General features: G+C 45.6%; 1 protein-coding gene across 1 annotated transcript in view; it reads left to right on the top strand.

Annotated features, from left to right (window-relative positions):
• The window catches only part of UNC13D (unc-13 homolog D), a 60086-nt gene that overhangs the window by 10595 nt on the left and 30753 nt on the right, over positions 1-18738 (top strand). Inside the window, exons 4-12 of the mRNA XM_053299903.1 lie at positions 382-441; positions 2767-2833; positions 4157-4349; positions 11699-11743; positions 13764-13832; positions 14569-14638; positions 15643-15747; positions 16396-16488; positions 18139-18242. Coding sequence (XP_053155878.1) covers positions 382-441; positions 2767-2833; positions 4157-4349; positions 11699-11743; positions 13764-13832; positions 14569-14638; positions 15643-15747; positions 16396-16488; positions 18139-18242 — 806 coding nt within the window. The remainder of the gene's footprint in view (positions 1-381; positions 442-2766; positions 2834-4156; positions 4350-11698; positions 11744-13763; positions 13833-14568; positions 14639-15642; positions 15748-16395; positions 16489-18138; positions 18243-18738) is intronic.

Raw genomic sequence — 18738 nt, forward strand, 5'->3', positions numbered from 1 at the left:
TGTTCCTTCCATTAAAAAAAAAAAGATACTCTAGCAAGATGAATGGTATCTGCAGGGGTGCACAACTGCTTGGGCACAAACCTGTTTAAACCAGCCCATTCAGCCTGACCCAAAGAACAGGAAGGGAACGGCAATCCTGAGACATCAAGGGACACAGGAAATTGAAATCATAAGAACTGCAGCAGAGAGACACTGATAGATATTCCCTTAAATGGCTTGCATGAAGTGTCTGTCTGCAGAATCCAAAATATTTGAGTCCTAAAAGATATATATCTTGCTGCTTCCCTTTAAGAGAAAATGGGACAATGGGATTTCCCCCATTCTGTGCCATATTAAAGTGAAATTCTGTTCTAATGATTTCTGCTCTATTTTTAAAACCAGGCCTTCAGTATGGATCCAGAAGAGCATTGTATTCTACTGCAGAGGGTTAAAGATCTGGAGGTAAATTCTTACTTGGAGCGCATTCAGTGTGTGTGCACACATGGAACAAAGAGATGTACTCTTTCTCTTTCCCTTGTGCAGAGACATGACTTGAGCTGGAGGTACAACAGGATACTTTCTAATTCCAGAGAAATACTTGCTTTGCTCAGGAAATATTATTGTTGTGGATAAGGAGGCTTGTTGATGTAGAATAATTTTATATTGTTCCTTCCCTAAGCATATATATTTACAGGTATATGCATGTAAACACAGTGAAGTGGGAGATCTTGCAAAAGTTTAAAATGCGTTCTCATTTTGGGGGTAATACAAACGATCATAGTCACATACTGTGCTTTATTGAATCAGGAGTAACTTCTCCTCACAGTTTTATTTTCAGGGTCACCAAAATTGATTAAAATTGCCTCTTTTGTCTAGTGTCAAGTACTGAAAGCAAAGAATCTACTCTCTTGCCTCACAAGTATTGTGGACAGGGTAGTGAAAGGGGTCCAGGAGGAACAAATCCATGTTCTTTACTATATGCTCTTAGGTAGCAGACGGATTTGTAGTGTACATTCCAACTTTTTTCATAGTGCTTCCACACGGGCAATCATAATGAGGGTAGATGTACCAGGCTAATTGTAAGGCTTTTTCCAGGCAGCAATTAACGACCATGTTCAAAGTTCTCCCACAATGTCCAAGTGTCATCTTACTCCCTGTACACAAGCTGCAAGGCACTACACCCACTGAGCAGAGACCTTGCATGATTTTTGCAGTGCCATCTGCTGGCCAACTTTTGCATTCTGTAACCCACCCTTTTTCATTGCAACTTTTGTGGAGACTGATGAGGGGGGAAATGTAAGGAAAAGGGGAAAAGATTTCCAAGTTGTAAGGAATATATTCCACCTTTCGTTATTACACCTCTTTGGATTTGTATGAAACGTCCCTACTGTGCCCCAGGGTCAAACTAGACATGACACAGGAGTTCTGTGATAAGGATCCATTGCCTGTGAACTTGCTATTTAATTTACTCCTGAGCAGCCCCACATGACAGTTCTGAAGACTGGGAAAGTAGCATTGGGGGAGGATGGGTGTGAACCCATGTCCTCAGCACCATTCCGCGCCCCCCCCCACATTTAAATTCTCTTCCCCTGCCTCAGAGGGGAGAGAATTTGTGTGTTCTGTGGTGGGAAACCTACAGATGTGGATAGGATACCTGTGGTGTTCCCCTCTGAGAGGGAATACCACTTTCTGACCTTGAGCAGGGAGTTAGATCAGGCAAATACTTACTTACTTGCTTATTTAAATAGCCCTGGAAGAAAGGGTTGGGCGCCCCTCCCTAGCAGCACTAGATCTCCAGTGCTTAGTTTGGCCCTGAATGCTCCAGAGCTGTAGGTGGTGCCAGTTTTTTTTAAAATAGAGTCTTAGTCTTTTGGGGAATCTGTGAGGAGGTGTTGTGTGGCAAAATACACTTATTGCTCCTGGACTGTGAGAATGGAGTAACTCTTAAGTGTACAGAATCTGGCCATCCCTGGTGTAGATTGTGGGAAATAGCTGTCTTTTTTGGAACTGACTGCACATTACTGGTCTTGGAGAAACTGAGGATTCCTACTCTCCCTGTTTTATTTGGCTTTGTACACTGCACAGTATATATTTCCATAGGTACTGGGATATGTGAGTCAATGCGCCTTAGCAACTTCCTCTTTAATCCTTCAGATAGTTGATGACTCATTTGTTCCTCTCTGGGTAGAATGTGATCAAGGGTCAGAAGTGCCTACATGTATTAACTGTCTGAAAATATTTTCCTGCTCTGCCTTTGGAAAGGAGAAAAGAGCTAGGCTGTGTAATTCCAAGCACTCTTATTAGGGAATTTGATGAAACGTCTGAGTAAACACTTGAATTTACTTGAGTAAATGTGTAGGATTGTCAGAGAACTATTGTAAGGGAGAATCTTCTACTTGCAGATTTTCACAAGATAATACTTTAGAGCTGAACTCCTAAGAGCACTTTCTTGGGCATAAGTCCCATTGAATGCTCTGTGTGATTTCTCCTGAGTGAATATGATCCATCTGATCAGGCTAATGTTAAAGGAGCAGTCAGCCTTTTGAAAGTTCTGTCATTTGGGATCACAAATCATCTTGCTGTTGGAGGATACAAATTTAATTATTTTCTTCCTTGAGTTTGCCATTTTGCTAAATGTATTTGGTAGCTTTGCTTGAAGAGATAGAAAAGTGGCTTGGCCTGTCCTGCCTTTGATAGATGGAGATGGACTTGGGATAACGTACTTGGAAATGTCGGTCTGAGGAGGCTGAATTCTTTAAAGGAGACATGTTGTTGTTTTTCTTCCAGACACCAACATTTTGTCTCAAAACAACTGTGAAGCAAGCCAGAGGCATTCTGGGTAAAGATGTCAGTGGTAAGTAGAAAGGCGTTTGCAGCTCAAATACAGACACTTTGGGGAAATGGAAAATGCAGTTTCAAAACTGGACTCTATAATTTAATTAATTACAAATATGTGTATCCTGCCTTTCCTATTAAAATGCCCCAAATGGCTAACAATAAAAGCCATAAAGCAAGAAAAAATAATTACAATGCTGTACAATTTTAGTTGTAAAATCCATCAGATTTTACAAGTCTATCAGATTCTGCAGACTATTGCTTTTAGGGACCCATGAATGGATATGCATAACCCTATTTGGGGGAAGCTACAGCTTTGCCTGGAAAGACTATGCCCTCATACTGATCTCCAACAACATTTCCTACTTCACGTCAGAAATGTCCTTACAAACTAAAGTCAGCCTGCCCTTCTTGTTGAGAATTTCCTTCACAAAGAGCAGCTAAAGGAATGTGGTTCTTTGTTACCACCTCCTGTTGAGTCCTGTTGGCACTGTTGCCTTGCTCTAAGAGTTTTGCTGTTGTTCTGGCGCATATGTGTGTGTATATGCACACTAGAGATAAACTGGTCCTGGCACAAATTTAGATTCTCACTTGCAAGCGCTTAGCGAGTCTGCAAATGGGGCTGGCCTCTTATGTTGTGCTCTTTACTTTACAATGTACATATTAAATATAGCTCCAGTTCCAGCCAGTGTACCTCTGTGGTATGGGGGCCAGAGAGATGGATAACAGATGGTCTGAGGAGGACACTTATTGTTGTGGCTCCCATGGGACTTGTGGCATTTCATATGGTAATTAGTGCATCCTAAGTACCACCCATTATGAACAGGACTTGAAGCGACCAAAATACAGGCACCCAGATTCACCTCTACCCATCCTGACTTGTTTCAGAGGGTAAGACAAGAAGGGGAGGGGCTTATATGGCAAGAGGTGGGTGCATAGCTCTCCAGTGGAGTCCTTAGACATTCACTATGGATCTGGGACTTCACTGCTAGGCACCAGTCTTCTGAGCAGCTCTCAAGGCTGACACCTCCTGTTTGTTTTGCCTTGCAAATTTCCGTGCTTTCCACAGTTTAGAATGAAATCAGATCCACCCACCCCACCACCCATGTGAGAGGACTGGAGGGGGCAGGCAATTCACCCATCTTACTTGAGGACCTGGGAGAATGGTGGTTTTTTCTTCCACCTTCTGTTTTCTCTAATGGGGCAAGTTGGCTGGGGGTTAGCTTTTTAAAATGCTGGGTTGCTTTAGGACATTCTGCAAACTCCTATTCCACCGGCAGTGCTGAGGCCTTAAAACAAGAAGTGAATGCACACATTTCAATAGCCGATTCTGTGCTTGCAGGTTTCAGCGACCCATACTGCCTCCTAGGGATAGAAACTAAAGAGGAGGACACATCCACCAAGAGCAGCTCCCATCAAAAGAATAAAAAGCAATCCAAGGCTGTGGTGAAGAATCTGATCCCTGAAGACCAGACCCATCGTACCCGAGTCATCAGTCAGACATTAAATCCTGTGTGGGATGAAACCTTCATACTGTACGTATCCTTAGCACATTTGTATCTGGTACGGGATCCACTGAATCCATTAGAATGGGTTCTGCGTCTGCGCGGAAGCCTCTCAGTGTCGAGTTTCCCAGCTCCTTTTCGGCACCTGCGCCCCTCCCCACGTGACCACGTAGCTATTTAAGGTGGGAGGAAGTGCAGGCAGCTCAGTTCCTTTGCGACTGCTGTAGAGATTGCTTGGTTTCTGCGGCTCCTTCATGTGTTTCCTTGGCATTTTCAATTGTTTCTACTGGCTTTTTTGGCTCGGACTGCTTTTGGACTATCTCTTGTTTGCTGATTCGGACTCTTGCTCTCCCGGTTGACTCGGATTGTGACAGCTCTTTTCTCCTTAACCTTGCACTGAAAGATTGGACTGATTTACCGGCAACAGACTTTGGACGTGAGTAAAATGGACGCCCCGAAGGGAAAGAAAACTTTTAAGCGCTGTATTAAGTGTAATGCTAAATTGCCCTCTCAAGACCTCCGCAGCTTATATTTACTGTGCCTGGGCAAGGCCCATATAACTTCGGCCTGTACAATTTGCAAATCTTTCTCGAAACAAACTAGAAGGAATCGAGAGCTCCATCTGAGGGCATCTATTTATGATGATGTGTTGGCTGCGCCCTCTACAGCGAAATCGCCATAGCCACACGGCTCGAAGGACCTGGGTTTGGCCCAGTCTAAAACTTTGACGCCCCCCGCTAAGGCCCCTAAGTCCTCGAAGGGGCCGGGCGACAAAATGGCATCTCTGACGGGCCCTGCCAAAAAGAAGAAGAAGAAGTGAGCCCTGTTGGACTCGACTCCTTCGCCGGGATCGGCTCAGGACATTGAGATTCCCTCGACATCGAAAATACAATCACCAGGATTGGCATCGGGACCTTCGATACCGGAACCGACGCTTCGCTCGACGTCGACGGTTATTCAACATCTAGCTGCATCGACATCGAATGCACCGCTGACCACTTTGGCATCGAGCCCTGGCTCTCACTCGATGCCGTCCACACTGATACCGGCCACTTCGGCACCGAGCCCTGATCCTTGCTCGATACCGATGACATCAATATCGATGGATCCAATACACTCGACATCGAGAGGAGCGGCAACTTCGGCATCGATGTCGACATCGACAGAGACTTTACGGTTGGCTTCAACTGAACTACAGACTGCTTCCACGTCGACTGTACAGCCCTTGACATTCTTGATACCGAGTTCTAGGGATCTGGTTCCTGCACCAACCCCTATTCATTCACCATTGACATCGAAGGAGGATACCCAGTTGTCCACTCTAAACACACCAACAAGCATCACCACGGTAACCCCTAGATTCTGGTTACCTGTGACTTTTACATTGGAGGATGCTGACGTGGAGGACGTTAGTGCGCCGCCTCTGGATCCTCTACTCAAGATGTTAGACTCTACTGCAAATACACCTTCTATATTCCACGGTTTTCCACACTCAGAGGAAGACACTACAGGCACGGCTCCGCGGATGCTCACAGCTGTGCAGTTTAATACATCTACACCTTGGCATACGTGTGGCTTCAGTCACTGTGTTTCCTCGTCATGAGAGACTGCTTTGCCAGGTGCAGCTTCACCTGGTGCGTCATATGACTTTCATGAGGACCGTGCGTGGCAGAGAAGACTGCCTTCTACTCCGGAGCCATCTGCTCCTCCACCTCCTCCCAAAAAACTTTTTGCCAATATGAGCACTCAAACACGAACCTATACAACCTCAATGTCTACTCAGACCCTTTCAATTCCTTACACATCAACAGGTGCACAAACAGACCCTCTTCCTGCTCCTTCGCCCCCTCTGGTGTTATCTCCAAGAGTAACGCCACACCATACTATTTTGGACCCTGATTCTGAGGACAGCCATCATGGCTTGTCGGATTTTAGGTCCGACACAGTAGAATTGGATCCTTCACCAGATGTGGCTACCCCTTCTCATGTATCACCAACAGAAGAATTAAAAGCTTACCATTCCCATGTGCATCGGATGGCTAATGCACTGGGTCTGGATCTCGCTTCACAACTGAAGACTATAGACCAGGGATTCTCAAACTTGGGTCCTCAGGTGTTATTGGACTTCAACTCCCATAATCCCCAGCCTCAGTGGCCTTTGGTTGGGGATTATGGGAGTTGAAGTCCAATAACACCTGAGGACCCAAGTTTGAGAATCACTGCTATAGACGATCCAGTCTATAACTTTATGCAAAGGTCTCAATCAGCACAACCAATCAGACTGCCTCTGTTACCCATCATTTCCAATGCCGCACAATGCGCGTGGCAGGTACCTCATACATCTACGCCTACTTCAAAAAGGCTTGAGGGGCTGTATTGAGTACAAGAGCAGGATAATACTTACCTGTTTAAGCACCCAGTCCTGAACTCCTTGGTGATCGACTGTGCGAATTCCTCTAAATCTGGTCGGCGACATACCACCCCTGCAGACAAAGAGGGCAGGAAGCTGGATGTAATGGGCAGGAAATTATATTCCACGTCTTGTCTATTGGTTAAGGTGGTTAACTATTCATCATGCATGGCTAAGTATAGTTATTGTATCTGGGAAGCTTTAGAGAAAGACCTGGATACGCTGTCCCCAGAGGAACTGAAACATCGTTTCCGTAAGACATTGCAGCAAGCTGGTGACCTTACCTGTCAGCAGTTAAGCACAGCAAAGCACTTGGCAGAATCGGAATCGCAATCCATTACAACGGCTATCACCCTTCGTCGTCATGCCTGGTTACGGTCTGCTGCCCTGCAACAAGATATGAAGGATAAAATAGAAGGTCTCCCCTTTGATGGAAAGGGACTGTTTTCAGAGGAGACTGATGCCACCATGGAAAAAATGAAGAAATCAAAATTTTCTGCGAAGACCTTTACATCTACAACCTCACAGGCAACACCCTACGGGTCTAAGCAACGTTCCTAGTACCGACCCCGGTCCACGTACAAACAGCAAGACCTGAGAGACTTCCGTAAATCCTACCATCCCTTCAATAAATGGCCTACCCAACAGAAGGGTAGATTTCCATCTGGCCAACACAATAAACAGGGGGACGGGAACAAACAGCGCCTTTGAAGCGCACAACAGCCCATTGCAACTACCTGGAACGTCCCATTGCCTTTCCTCCCAGAACAGCGGGGAGGATTTAGTTCCGGCCTACAACATCTCTCAGCCGGCCCCACTAGTCACCAACTCCATCAGGTTGGCAAGTCATGTGAAAGCATGGCGCAACATAACATCAGATCGGTTGGTCTTGAAGATTGTGTCTTCCGGTTACGCGATAGAGTTCAAGACCAGGCCGTCTTTCAGGGCTTGCGCTTCACGACAGCGATGCCGGCCTTACTTCAGGAAGTTCAAGAACTCCTTCAAAAAAAGGCAATAGTACCAGTGCGATGGGTAAATCGACGGGAGGGGTTCTACTCCTGTTACTTCCAGATACCAAAGAAGGATGGTGGGATTCAACCAATTATGGACTTAAGACATCTAAACAAGTTCATCCATGTGAAAAAGTATTGAATGACGACATTACAGGACATCCTACCTCTTCTCTATCAAGAGAGGTGGCTTGCGACATTAGATTTAAAAGATGCCTACTTTCACATAGGAATCCGGCCCTCCTTTCAGAAGTATCTGCGGTTCACTGTGGGGACTTCGCTTTACCAATACCAAGTCCTGCTGTTCGGACTGTGCACGGCACCCCATGTGTTCACCAAATGCATGGTGGTGGTGGTCGCCCATTTGAGGACAAAGGGTCTGAAACTGTACCCGTACCTAGACGACTGGCTACTGTTCTCAACAAACAAAGAAGAGTTACTTTCACAGATAAAGTACATGTTACACCTCCTCCAGGACCTAGGAATACAGGTCAATAGGAAAAAGTCCAGTTTGACTCCGGTACCCACCATATCATTCATAGGAGCTGTGCTCAATGCCTCGGAGGGGAGGGCTTTTCTCCCAGAGGACCGTTATTGGACCATCGCATCGCTGGTTCAATAATTTCAGGCCACGCCTTCTCAAACAGCATGGCACATTCAACGTCTATTAGGTCTGATGGCCTCTTGCAGGTCAACTGTGCGGTACACACGTTTGAAAATGAGAAAACTGCAGTTGTGGTTCCTGTCCTCCTTCAATCTACTATGGGACAGTCCCACAAAACCTCTGCTGGTGCCAGCACCGATCCTTCGGTCACTGTCCTGGTGGACGCAGACCTCCAATCTGCTCAGAGGAGTGCTGTTCCAACCAAAAAACCCATCAGTTTGGGTAACAACGGATGCCTCTCTCCGAGGGTGGGGTGGGCATTGCAATGCTGCCACAACTCAAGATCTCTGTACCCGCAATCAATGTCAACTGCACATAAATTTTCTGGAATTGTTAGCAGTCTTTCAAGCCATGATGGCCTTCCTTCCCATGCTACGAGGCCGAGTGGTTCAGTTACAATTCGACAACACCACTGCTATTGCTTACCTGAACAGGCAGGGGGGCACTGTCTCCAGGTTACTCTGTGCACTGAGCATTCAGATCTGGCATTGGTGCATCAAGGGCTGAGAGAGATTCCTGCCTACAACCTTGGAGAAGCCGCTGCCAGTCTATTTTTCTTTGACCAGCAGACCCCTGCCCCAATGCAATCATAGACTGCTTTTTAACAGCCATTTGCTATGTGGTATTTGAAAAACACAAATTCAGAGCTAACTCAGACACACAGAACTACTAGCTGATTGGCTCTGATCTGTATTTCCTCCATGATTTAGAATGAGTATTGATTGATTTTAAAAGGAGGGGCTTTTAAATTATAACTAGCCGACCCCACACAGAGCATCTGTGCACTCTTTGGGGCCGGCGGTTACCTCCCCCTCCACCTTCTGTCCTAGTCTCCACTTCCAGGCCCAGCCGCCTCTCCTCCCCACTGCCACTTCTGCCCCCCCTTTCTCCTCCACCCCGGGCCTTGCCTCTGCAGCTGGGCTGGGCCTGCCAGCAGTATAACGCTGGTAGCGATGCACATCAAGGGATCAGACAATGTCCTAGCAGATGGTCTCAGCCGCTCCTTCTCAATGGACCACCACGAATGGGAACTAAACGACCGTTACCTCCAGAGAATCTTTGACCTCTGGAGTCATCCTCAGGTAGACTTGTTCGCTACGGCTCAGAATGTGAAGTGCAGACTGTTCTGCTCCAGAGTGGGGCACGATCCACGCTCACTGAGGGATGCGTTCCAACTGGATTGGTCACTCCATCATACGTACATGTCCCCCCCCGCCCCCGCCGCTTGTGAGCAGAGTAATAGCTCAACTCTTGAGTACTCCCGCAAGATGCATTTTGATCACACCGTGGTGGCCACGCCAAACGTGGTTTCCACATCTACTCAAACTGACTTCACATACCTACCAGAGACTTCCAAATCGCCCAGACCTACTGATTCAAGAGGGCGGCAGGGTATTACATCCCGAAGTAACTGCAACTGACGGCGTGGCGGATCGACTGCTAAAAAAGATCCTGCTGAACGAACGTAAGCCGTCGACGAGACGAAGCTATACCAGCAAGTGGAAACTATTTGCGTTTTATGCAAAGACTCTTGGGTTCCGTCCCAAACAGGCCTCAGTACGAGAGGTTTTGCTTTACATGACAAGCCTAAGGACAGCACAGTTGTTGAACGTATCTATACGGGTGCACCTAGCGGCTCTCTCTTCTCAACATCCTGGCTGGGATGGTAAGACACTGTTCTCCCATCCCTCCTGTAAAAGTTTCTTGAGGGGACTTACAAATCTCTACCCTCCTGTATGCAAACCTATAGAACCTTGGAGCATCTCTCTGGTCCTCTCGGCTCTAACAGAACCACCGTTCAAGCCAATGAGTTCTGCAACACTTAGACATGGGTCCTTGAAAGCAGCCTTTTTAGTGGCTATCACCACTGCTCACAGGTTGAGTGAGCTGACTGCCCTCTGTATGGACGTGCCATACACTCGATTCTACCTGGACAAGGTCCTCCTACGTCCGGACATCACCTTTGTGCCCAAGATAGTTTCAGATTTCCATGTCAACCAGGACATAGTTCTGCCTACCTTTTTCAGGTCTCCCTCCACGCCGTTGGAGAAGGCTCTCCAGTCGCTGGATGTCCGCAGGGCACTGCTTTATTATCTCTCCAGGACTAAAGCATTCCGAAAGATGAAAAAGTGCCTGGTGTCATATGAGGGCTCTTCTATGGGGCAAGCGCTATCCAGAAAGCGACTCTCTCATTGGCTGGTGGAGACCATTCACCTGGCCTACTCAATACAGGAGATACCGGCCCCAAAATCTATCAAGTCACATTCAACAAGGGCGTTAGGCACTTCCGCAGCCTTCCTGTCGGGAGTTTCCTTCACTGATATTTGTAAGGCTGCTACCTGGTCTTCAGGAGAACCATTCGTTAAGCACTATGCTATTGACCTGTGCTCCGCAGCAGAGGCGAACTTTGGGAGAGGTATTCTTAAAAGGGTGTTACAATGATCCACTGCTCCATCCTCCTGTAGGAGCTAACTAAACACCCATTCTAATGGATTCAATGGATCCTGTACCAGATAAACAGGTTGCTCACCTGTAACTGATGATCTGGTAGAGATCTGTTGATATCCATTAGACCCTCCCTAACCTCCCCTCTGCAGTGGACCATAGGTCTATCCAGTAGAACTTACCATCTATTCGACTGCTTTGGCGGTCTCCAAGGAACTGAGCTGCCTGCACTTCCTCCCGCCTTAAATAGCCACATGGTCATGTGGGGCGGGGCGCAGGCACCGAAAAGGAGCTGTGAAAACTTGACACCGAGAGGCTTCCGCGCAGGCGCAGAACCCATTCTAATGGATATCAATGGATCTCTACCAGATCATCAGTTACAGGTGAGCAACCTGTTTTCTTCTTCTTTTTGGTGTGTTCTTTCAGCTCACTCCTTGCAGGAACCACAGGCAACAACCATGGCTCCACAACTGCCTCTCTTGAATGGATTAGGATTGTTATGGTTGTAGTATGTGATTGGTGGATGGAAAAGGAATGGCATGCATGGGTTACAGATTGCACTTTATTGGACTGGCCATTCTTCTACAGAAAGTGAAATTTATCTTGATATCTACTTGTGAGAACAGATACTGAAGAGGAGTAAGCAAGTCAAAGCAATTAAAGTTTTTCTTTCCAAGACATGTGGGAAGGAGAGCTTATCTGCTTTTGTTCTATATAACCTCCCCCCCCCGCCCCGGCCAGCTGATGGCAGATGTCTACTTTTGTCTTCCAGGTTCTATATCTTTTCTGTCTAATATTACCACTTGCCTACCATTCCCACCAGTAATATTTTTGAACTGTTTTCTTCCAGAGAGTTTAAAGATCTAGAGAATGCTAGATTCCATCTAGACATGTGGTGAGTATGATTGGTCTTCCCCATAAAATGTGTATCCCGTTACCTTTTGGAACTGAGTATTCAATATGGGGGCCTGATGCAGGCATAGCTTGGATTCTGCCAAGCAATTTTTTACTGAGTTCATATTGCACCCATAAGTATTTCTGAACAAGGGCCAGTTCAGAAAAAAAAACACAGCCCCCTACCAGCCCCCTATGCAAGATGAAGGCAGGGTGGCACCAAGGATGCACCTGCCTCGATGTCACTCAAGGACATACTGATGTGTTCTCAGCACATCCTGTTATTGGATGTGAGGGGGTGTTATACTACTGGTGTGCATTGGAATCGCCCCCTCTACCCACACCACTCCAAAACACAGGATTTTGGAGCACGTGTAGAGGGGCGACTCCAGTGAACATCCTTAATATGTGACTAAAGGATGCGCCAAGAACATATTTGCATGTTCTTTAATGATGTTGGGTGGACGTGTTCAAAACACGTCCCCGTCTTGATCATGTATAGGCTGCTGTTGGGGGCCGTGGTCATCTGAATCAGTCTCAAATCTATTTTTGCATGAGATTAAAAAAAACCCCTCTTGTATTATACCACATGCATGCCTTACACCTCAACTACACTTGCAAAGGAGCCTCCTTTCAGTCTCTTCAAAAAAATCTCTGAGGAGTTTAGCAGGCTTTGAGTCTGTGGTTCCCAAACATCCCAAATCTGCTTGACTAATTCACCATAATTGCCCCCACTAAGTTTTTAGAGCCATTTGGATGCTCCAAAATAAACACAGGCCACGGGGAGGAATTGCTTTAAGGTTTGGGGTCATCCTGTTTGCTCAACTAAGACTCTCCATTTACCATTCTAATCTGGTCAAAAAGTGCTTTTCAAGGAAGTATGTTTCCAAGCAATCTAGGCTGGTTTCTTCATAAAACATGGGTGCACAATGGTTACCCCAGTCAGAACGCTTATTAAAATAAAAGCGTTTTATTCCAGAAAAGAAGCAGACAAAATAGTATAAAAAGTAGGAAAATAAAGGATTGCTTAGGTGGAGGTGAGGATTACTTAGGTGAACAAATTTGCATGTTCTAAAAGTGCTTTGTGGCTATACCACAGAGTCCAAGATGGCACTGACCACATGAATGAATGCTTCATGACTGTCCATGACCAGAAAAAACACACAAAACCACACTGACCATATAGCTTCTTGACTGTCCCCAACTGTCGGCATCTCCAGCCAATACTTAAAACAACAACAACAAAAAGTGCCTAGAAGTTGACCCAGGGCACGGGAAACAAATGCTGTCATGTCAGCAGGCACCCATCAAAGCCATACCTCCGTTACAGGGTTACTCCACTGTATCCATGAGATCTCTCCCTACGGCTCCACAGAAATGACCAGATTACATGTGACTTTGAACTCAACTTTATGAGATGGGCTTAATGTGGAAGTGGACCTTTAGCTTTAAACATTAGTGATAGGGCCCTTTGATCCAGGCTGGGAGTGTGGCACATGCAGGGAGTTCAACACTTTCCCCCTTTGCCTTTCTTTATTGCACTGGAATTCTCCCCAGCCCCTGAAGCAGTGATTTGCTCCAAAACAATGCTAAACTAGGACACTAGGAGCTGAAATGAGGCACTGGAAGCTGAGATGAACAAAGAGCTCTCTCCCAGGCCTCCTGATGTTCCTGCTGCCACAATCCAATTACTGCTGGCACTACTATTGCCTGCCAGAAAGAGCCCTCATCTGTCTTCAAGATGGGACACACAGTGGGAGGTGTGTGTTGCACTGAGGGGGAAGGTTCTCCATCTTCTCCACAAGAACGCAGCTCCCTGTCCTCTTGCCTCTGTTAAGTGTGTCCTCAGACACCAAATCTGGAAATATCACTCCACCATTCTGTCAAATTCTAAGTTCTGTTTGGCAAGGGTGCTACTCCTGTAGCCCTGCACCCATCTTTCTTTCTCTTTCTGCTTCACTGGAGATTCTACAAGGAGACAATGCATACCCACTTGCTACTCTTGTATCCCTTTCTTGCAGGGACTCTGATGAGATTGAGACGGTACGTCACAAATTGGGAGATCTAACAGACCTCCATGGGCTGAAGAGGTTTGTAATGATAATGTACCCTTTTCACATGTCGTAGAGCTATCTTTAATTTTGAGAGTCTGCTGAACAAAATACATATTTGAAGAGCAATATGCAGTGCTCCTTCGCAGAGGTGTATCTAGGGAAAATAGCGCCTAGGGCAAGCATTGAAATTGCGCCCCCTGTCCAGACACCTAACACCCATCTTTAAGATAACTTTACCATAATATCAGCTGAAAAATACAAGTCTGAAGGTCACATACAAGTCACATATCTGAATATGTGTACAGTGACTTATATTATATATATATATATATATTAAAAAATTACCTGTAGCCCCTTTGGGGGGCTTCCTAAAGGCCATGGCTGGGGGTCTGCAAAGGTCCCCCCTCCCCCCTGCTGGCCTCTAGGGCCTCACAGGGACCATTTGAGCATGTGCAGTGGCCATTTTTAAAGTATTTATTTTTTAAAAAAATGGCAGCTGAAAACAAAATGGCCACCATGCATGCTCAAGTGGCCTCTGTGAGGCCTGGTATGGCCTAGGGCCTCACAGAGGCCATTTGAGCATGCACGGTGGCCATTTTGTTTTTGGCACACTTTTTTTTTTTTTTAAATTAATTTTAAGAAATGGCGCCCCCTTCAAGTGGCGCCCGGGGCATGTGCCCTGCCTGCCCCACCCTAGATACGCCCCTGATCCTTCGTGCATGAGAAGTCCTTCTGCCATGACCCTTTCCCTGCTTTGCTTTTTCCTCTCCAGGATTTTTAAGGATGCTCGGAAGGACAAAGGTCAGGATGACTTTCTGGGGAATGTGGTTCTTCGGCTGCAGGTGAGGAAGGGAATAGTGGTGCTCAATAATGTCTTTCCTTGGGACTTTTTAAAAAAACAATAACTTAAATTTCACAGATTTTAGGTAGCCTCATAATTCTCTTCAAATAAAGGGGTAAACTGAGGCTGCTGGTTTATGAAATGGGTGCAGTGTAGTCACTCGCTCAAAGTGGAAAATATAATGGAGTCCCTTCTTGCCAAGCAAGATTCCATTATGTTTCAGAACTTTCACAAGGCTGGAAGTGCCTTTCACAAGTGTGGCCAGTCACCACACCAAGAAATGACAATTCATAGTGGCTTCACCACATCAATATGTTATGTGAACTAGTCATTGGTGAGGCAGGGAATGGAAGGGTGCTCCTAGTTAGTCATTTATTCTTTCACAATACTTGCACTGAAGATATTGTGAAAGATCAATGGAAAATCATATATAATACTGTATATCCTGCCTGTGATCCATAATTGGCTAGTATGGATGGTTGAAAAGCTACCATGTTTGTGCCAGTGATGGATTTACTAATTAAACATTACTCTGTTCCTGTTGTGAAATAATTTACCATTTCAAGCTATTTACTACCTTTAAATAAAGAAAGTCTCTCTCTCTCTCTCTCTCTCTCTCTCTCTCTCTCTCTCTCTCTCTTCATTAAATCTGGCACAGTCTGTTTGGCCTATGGCTGCAATAAAAGGACTGCTACTACTGGTACAGGGAACCAGTGTATTTGTGTAGCCTGCATGGTGTAACAGCAGGTGCTGTTAGAGTCCCAGAGTTTGTTCTTGTCACTTTGCCCTCTCTGATTAATCCCAAAGCAAATTTAAATCCCACCAAATACTTGGTTAGGGATTGCAGTCTATTGAAAACACACATTCTGCCTTTGGACTTTTTAAAAAGGTATCTACTTCATTTTTGATCTGTCTCCATTGAGTAGTCATGCCTCTTGTTCACTTGGCAGAACTCTTCTCATGTATCTCTCTTGCAATCATTGTTTTCTCTCCTGGTTTGAATAGGACCTGAATTGCAGGGATGACCGCTGGTGCAACCTGGAGCCTCGCACAGAAACCTACCCCAACCGAGGACATTGCCACCTGCAGTTCCTTTTGATTCATAAGAGAGTAGGGGAGGAGATCCATTAACTTTCTGATTGAAAAGAAGGACTAGGGGTTGTTGCCTTGCTCTGTGTGCTGCAGTCTTTGAATAACAGGGTGGGAGCTACAAGTGGCAGAATTTTTCTGCTGAGGTGCCACTGTTGTGGAACTATCTCCCTCAAGAAACTTGTTTGGCCCAGTCTTTAGTTGCCTTATGAAACATGGTGAAGACCTTCCCCTTTTGAAAGACATCCAGATGGTCTAGTTGTGTTGTGCTATTGCATTTTGATTTGAGTGTTTTGTTGGTTTTGATATTGTAACCTAATTTGCCTTGGGTTTATGCTTTAAAGCAGGGCTGCACAACTGTAGTCCAGTTGCTGTTGGACTACAACCCCCATCATCCACAGCTACAGAGGTGATGGGAGTTGTGGTCCAGCATCTGCGGGAGCGCTGAAGTTGTGCAGCCCTGCTTTAAAGAAAGGTAAAACATGTTAGAGTACATTTGCTAGTACACCGAAGGCTTCTACCTCTTAAGCTGTTGTATAATGGTGAGATTCAGAATATCCACAAGGTTCTTTGCTATTTTGAAAGTGTGTGCATGTGTGGGGCGGTGGTCACTCATAGGTGCTTTCTGTGTTCTCTAAAAGCTGGATTCCTGACCTTGTTTCCCCTTAGAGAGCCACCACAATCGGTAAGACACAGCCAAACTACGTAGTCCACCGGCACCTTCTTCAGCAGATGGTTTCTTATGAGATTCTTCAGCATCAGGTAAATGTAAAAAGCAAAAATGGCTCAAGGGAACTATGGGGGAGAGGGATGTGGCAGGGAGCAGTGGCTGTTCATCTTCTCATGGAGAGGCAAAGCAGGCCAGGCTATGCATTCACTTATGCATTGTATTTGGCCATCTGCTCCTTTCAGTTCTCTATGTTCGTGCAGATGCAAAATCTCTTTCTTGATCTCTGGCAGGAAACTCATCATCCACATGCACTAGCCTTTTGAAAGTCACACCAAACTCTTGAGCTGTAGGCTTATTAAGTAGTCTAGCTAGTTGATTTCCGCCACGCGTATCCACAGTAGGTTTGTGCAGCGTATACGCAAGGAAGTATATCTGCTGCTAATGATGACTTCCAGCATCCTTATTTCAGTCGCCAGTTTCCATATAGTATGACGTATGAGCAACATGGCAGGACTTTTTAAATGTGCAACCAGACACAAAATGTGCAGTTCCAAAATAAAAGTGCAGTTCTAAAAGAACATTTGTGCAGTTCAAAAATGCAAGTCATGTCATGCAAAATTAAAGTCCTGCTGTTATGTTAGATGATGTAAAACGTTACTGATAACAATGAGAAAAGCAAAGGGAGTAGTCCAGGCTCCTCCAGAACCCAGACCCTGATCAAACATATCCCTTCGTCCTACCCCCATCAAGGACACTTATTGCAGACTCCATTGGAAGTTTTTCACACCCGGCTTTTCGTTTGCATCTCCTCCGGAATGGAGGGGGTGCATCACATATCAGCCAAATTTACTTTAAAGTCCCTGATAGCTCACAGGGAGCACTTCATATTCAATTTGGGTTTTTAATCAGGTGTTAGGGTGTAGCCCAATTGATAGCTGGGGTAAACAAATCAACTTTTTGCCCCCCCCCCTTTTTGGCAACTTCGATCTCAACCCGCAGTAAAGCCTGCTGACTGGGAAAGCTCCTGCTACTCTCCATAGAGTTCACCAATGAATATAGCACTCTTCTGCAATAGTACTGTCAAATTCCCAGTTCTGAGGATTTTCTCCCACTCTGAGTAGGCTTCTAAATGTCATGGAATGTGCCTATAGGCAACAAAGCATGGATGTGTGCTGTAGTGCCGCATGTTATGTGTGCAAATTACACTCAAATAGCCTTGGTCAGTACTGAATTTTACTTAAAAACAAAAACAAAAAACACCCTGGAACATGACAGCCATAGTGAGCCACAGAGGAAAGGCAGGGCAATATTGACTGAGGAGAAAAAGGCAGAAACTTGGTGGGCCATTTGTGACGGTTGCATGTTCCTCATTTCTTGCAAAATAATATCCTTTAGGCACAGGATGGTATGGTGTGCTATAGTTACTCCTTGCCTCTCTTTGTGATACACTGCAGTGTGGGCAAAACAAGCTACATTGTGGTGGTGGGGTGTGGTGTTGAGTATCTTCTCTTGGTGTAGAGGACTAGATTGGTGGGTTTTTTTGGTCCCCTCCATTTTTACAATGTTATGATTGATCTTAGGGAAGCAGAATTTTAGTGTGAAGAAGCACTAAGCAAGAATCTCATTGGGCATAGAGCTGCTTGTTGCTTGAGCTTCTCAGAGCAGTCATACAACTGAAATGCTACAGTCTCTCTTTTCTACTTGATCAGAAGTAGCTGTTTTCTCTCTTTCATCCCCTACAGGCTGGCAGCCTTAGCTGGAATGGGGAGTTGAGCAAGCATGCGAATACAATTCTCTATCTACATGCTACTCAAAAAGACCTTTCTGACTTCCAGCAGGTTATGGCGTGAGTATCCTCTGCACCAGAGGCAGTGTTGTCTTGGCACTGAAATCTCACTGAAGAGTTAGGTACTCGGAAGGGACTGGGGCCTTTCCAGACAGAGGATTTATTTCCATTGGGTCCCACACTGAAATGCCCATGGAGTCATAACTAAGTGTCCACACTTCTGGAACCTCTTGTGCTAGCTGCTCAGTCTGCTATTATCTGTCTGCAGCAGGGGAGAGGGTTGCAGAAAATCATCACTTGTTCTAGTGCTATTGCTGTAGTGTGTTATATCACTCATTCTTTTCCCTCTCACCCTGTAAATTGAAAGTGCATAAGAGCATCAATTTAACTTAAAAAAAAAAAAAAGATGGTGGTCTCAGCTCAATATATGTATGCTTACTCTTATTCAGAAGTTAATTCATCTATATTCAGTGGGGCTTATTTCCAGGAAAGTGTGAACAGGATTGCAGCCAGGTCATTAAAGGAGAATGGTGAGACAGGAGAAAGGGGAAACAAT

This window comes from Hemicordylus capensis, chromosome 2 (genome assembly GCF_027244095.1).
Source record: "Hemicordylus capensis ecotype Gifberg chromosome 2, rHemCap1.1.pri, whole genome shotgun sequence".
Taxonomy (NCBI): Eukaryota; Metazoa; Chordata; class Lepidosauria; order Squamata; family Cordylidae; genus Hemicordylus; species Hemicordylus capensis.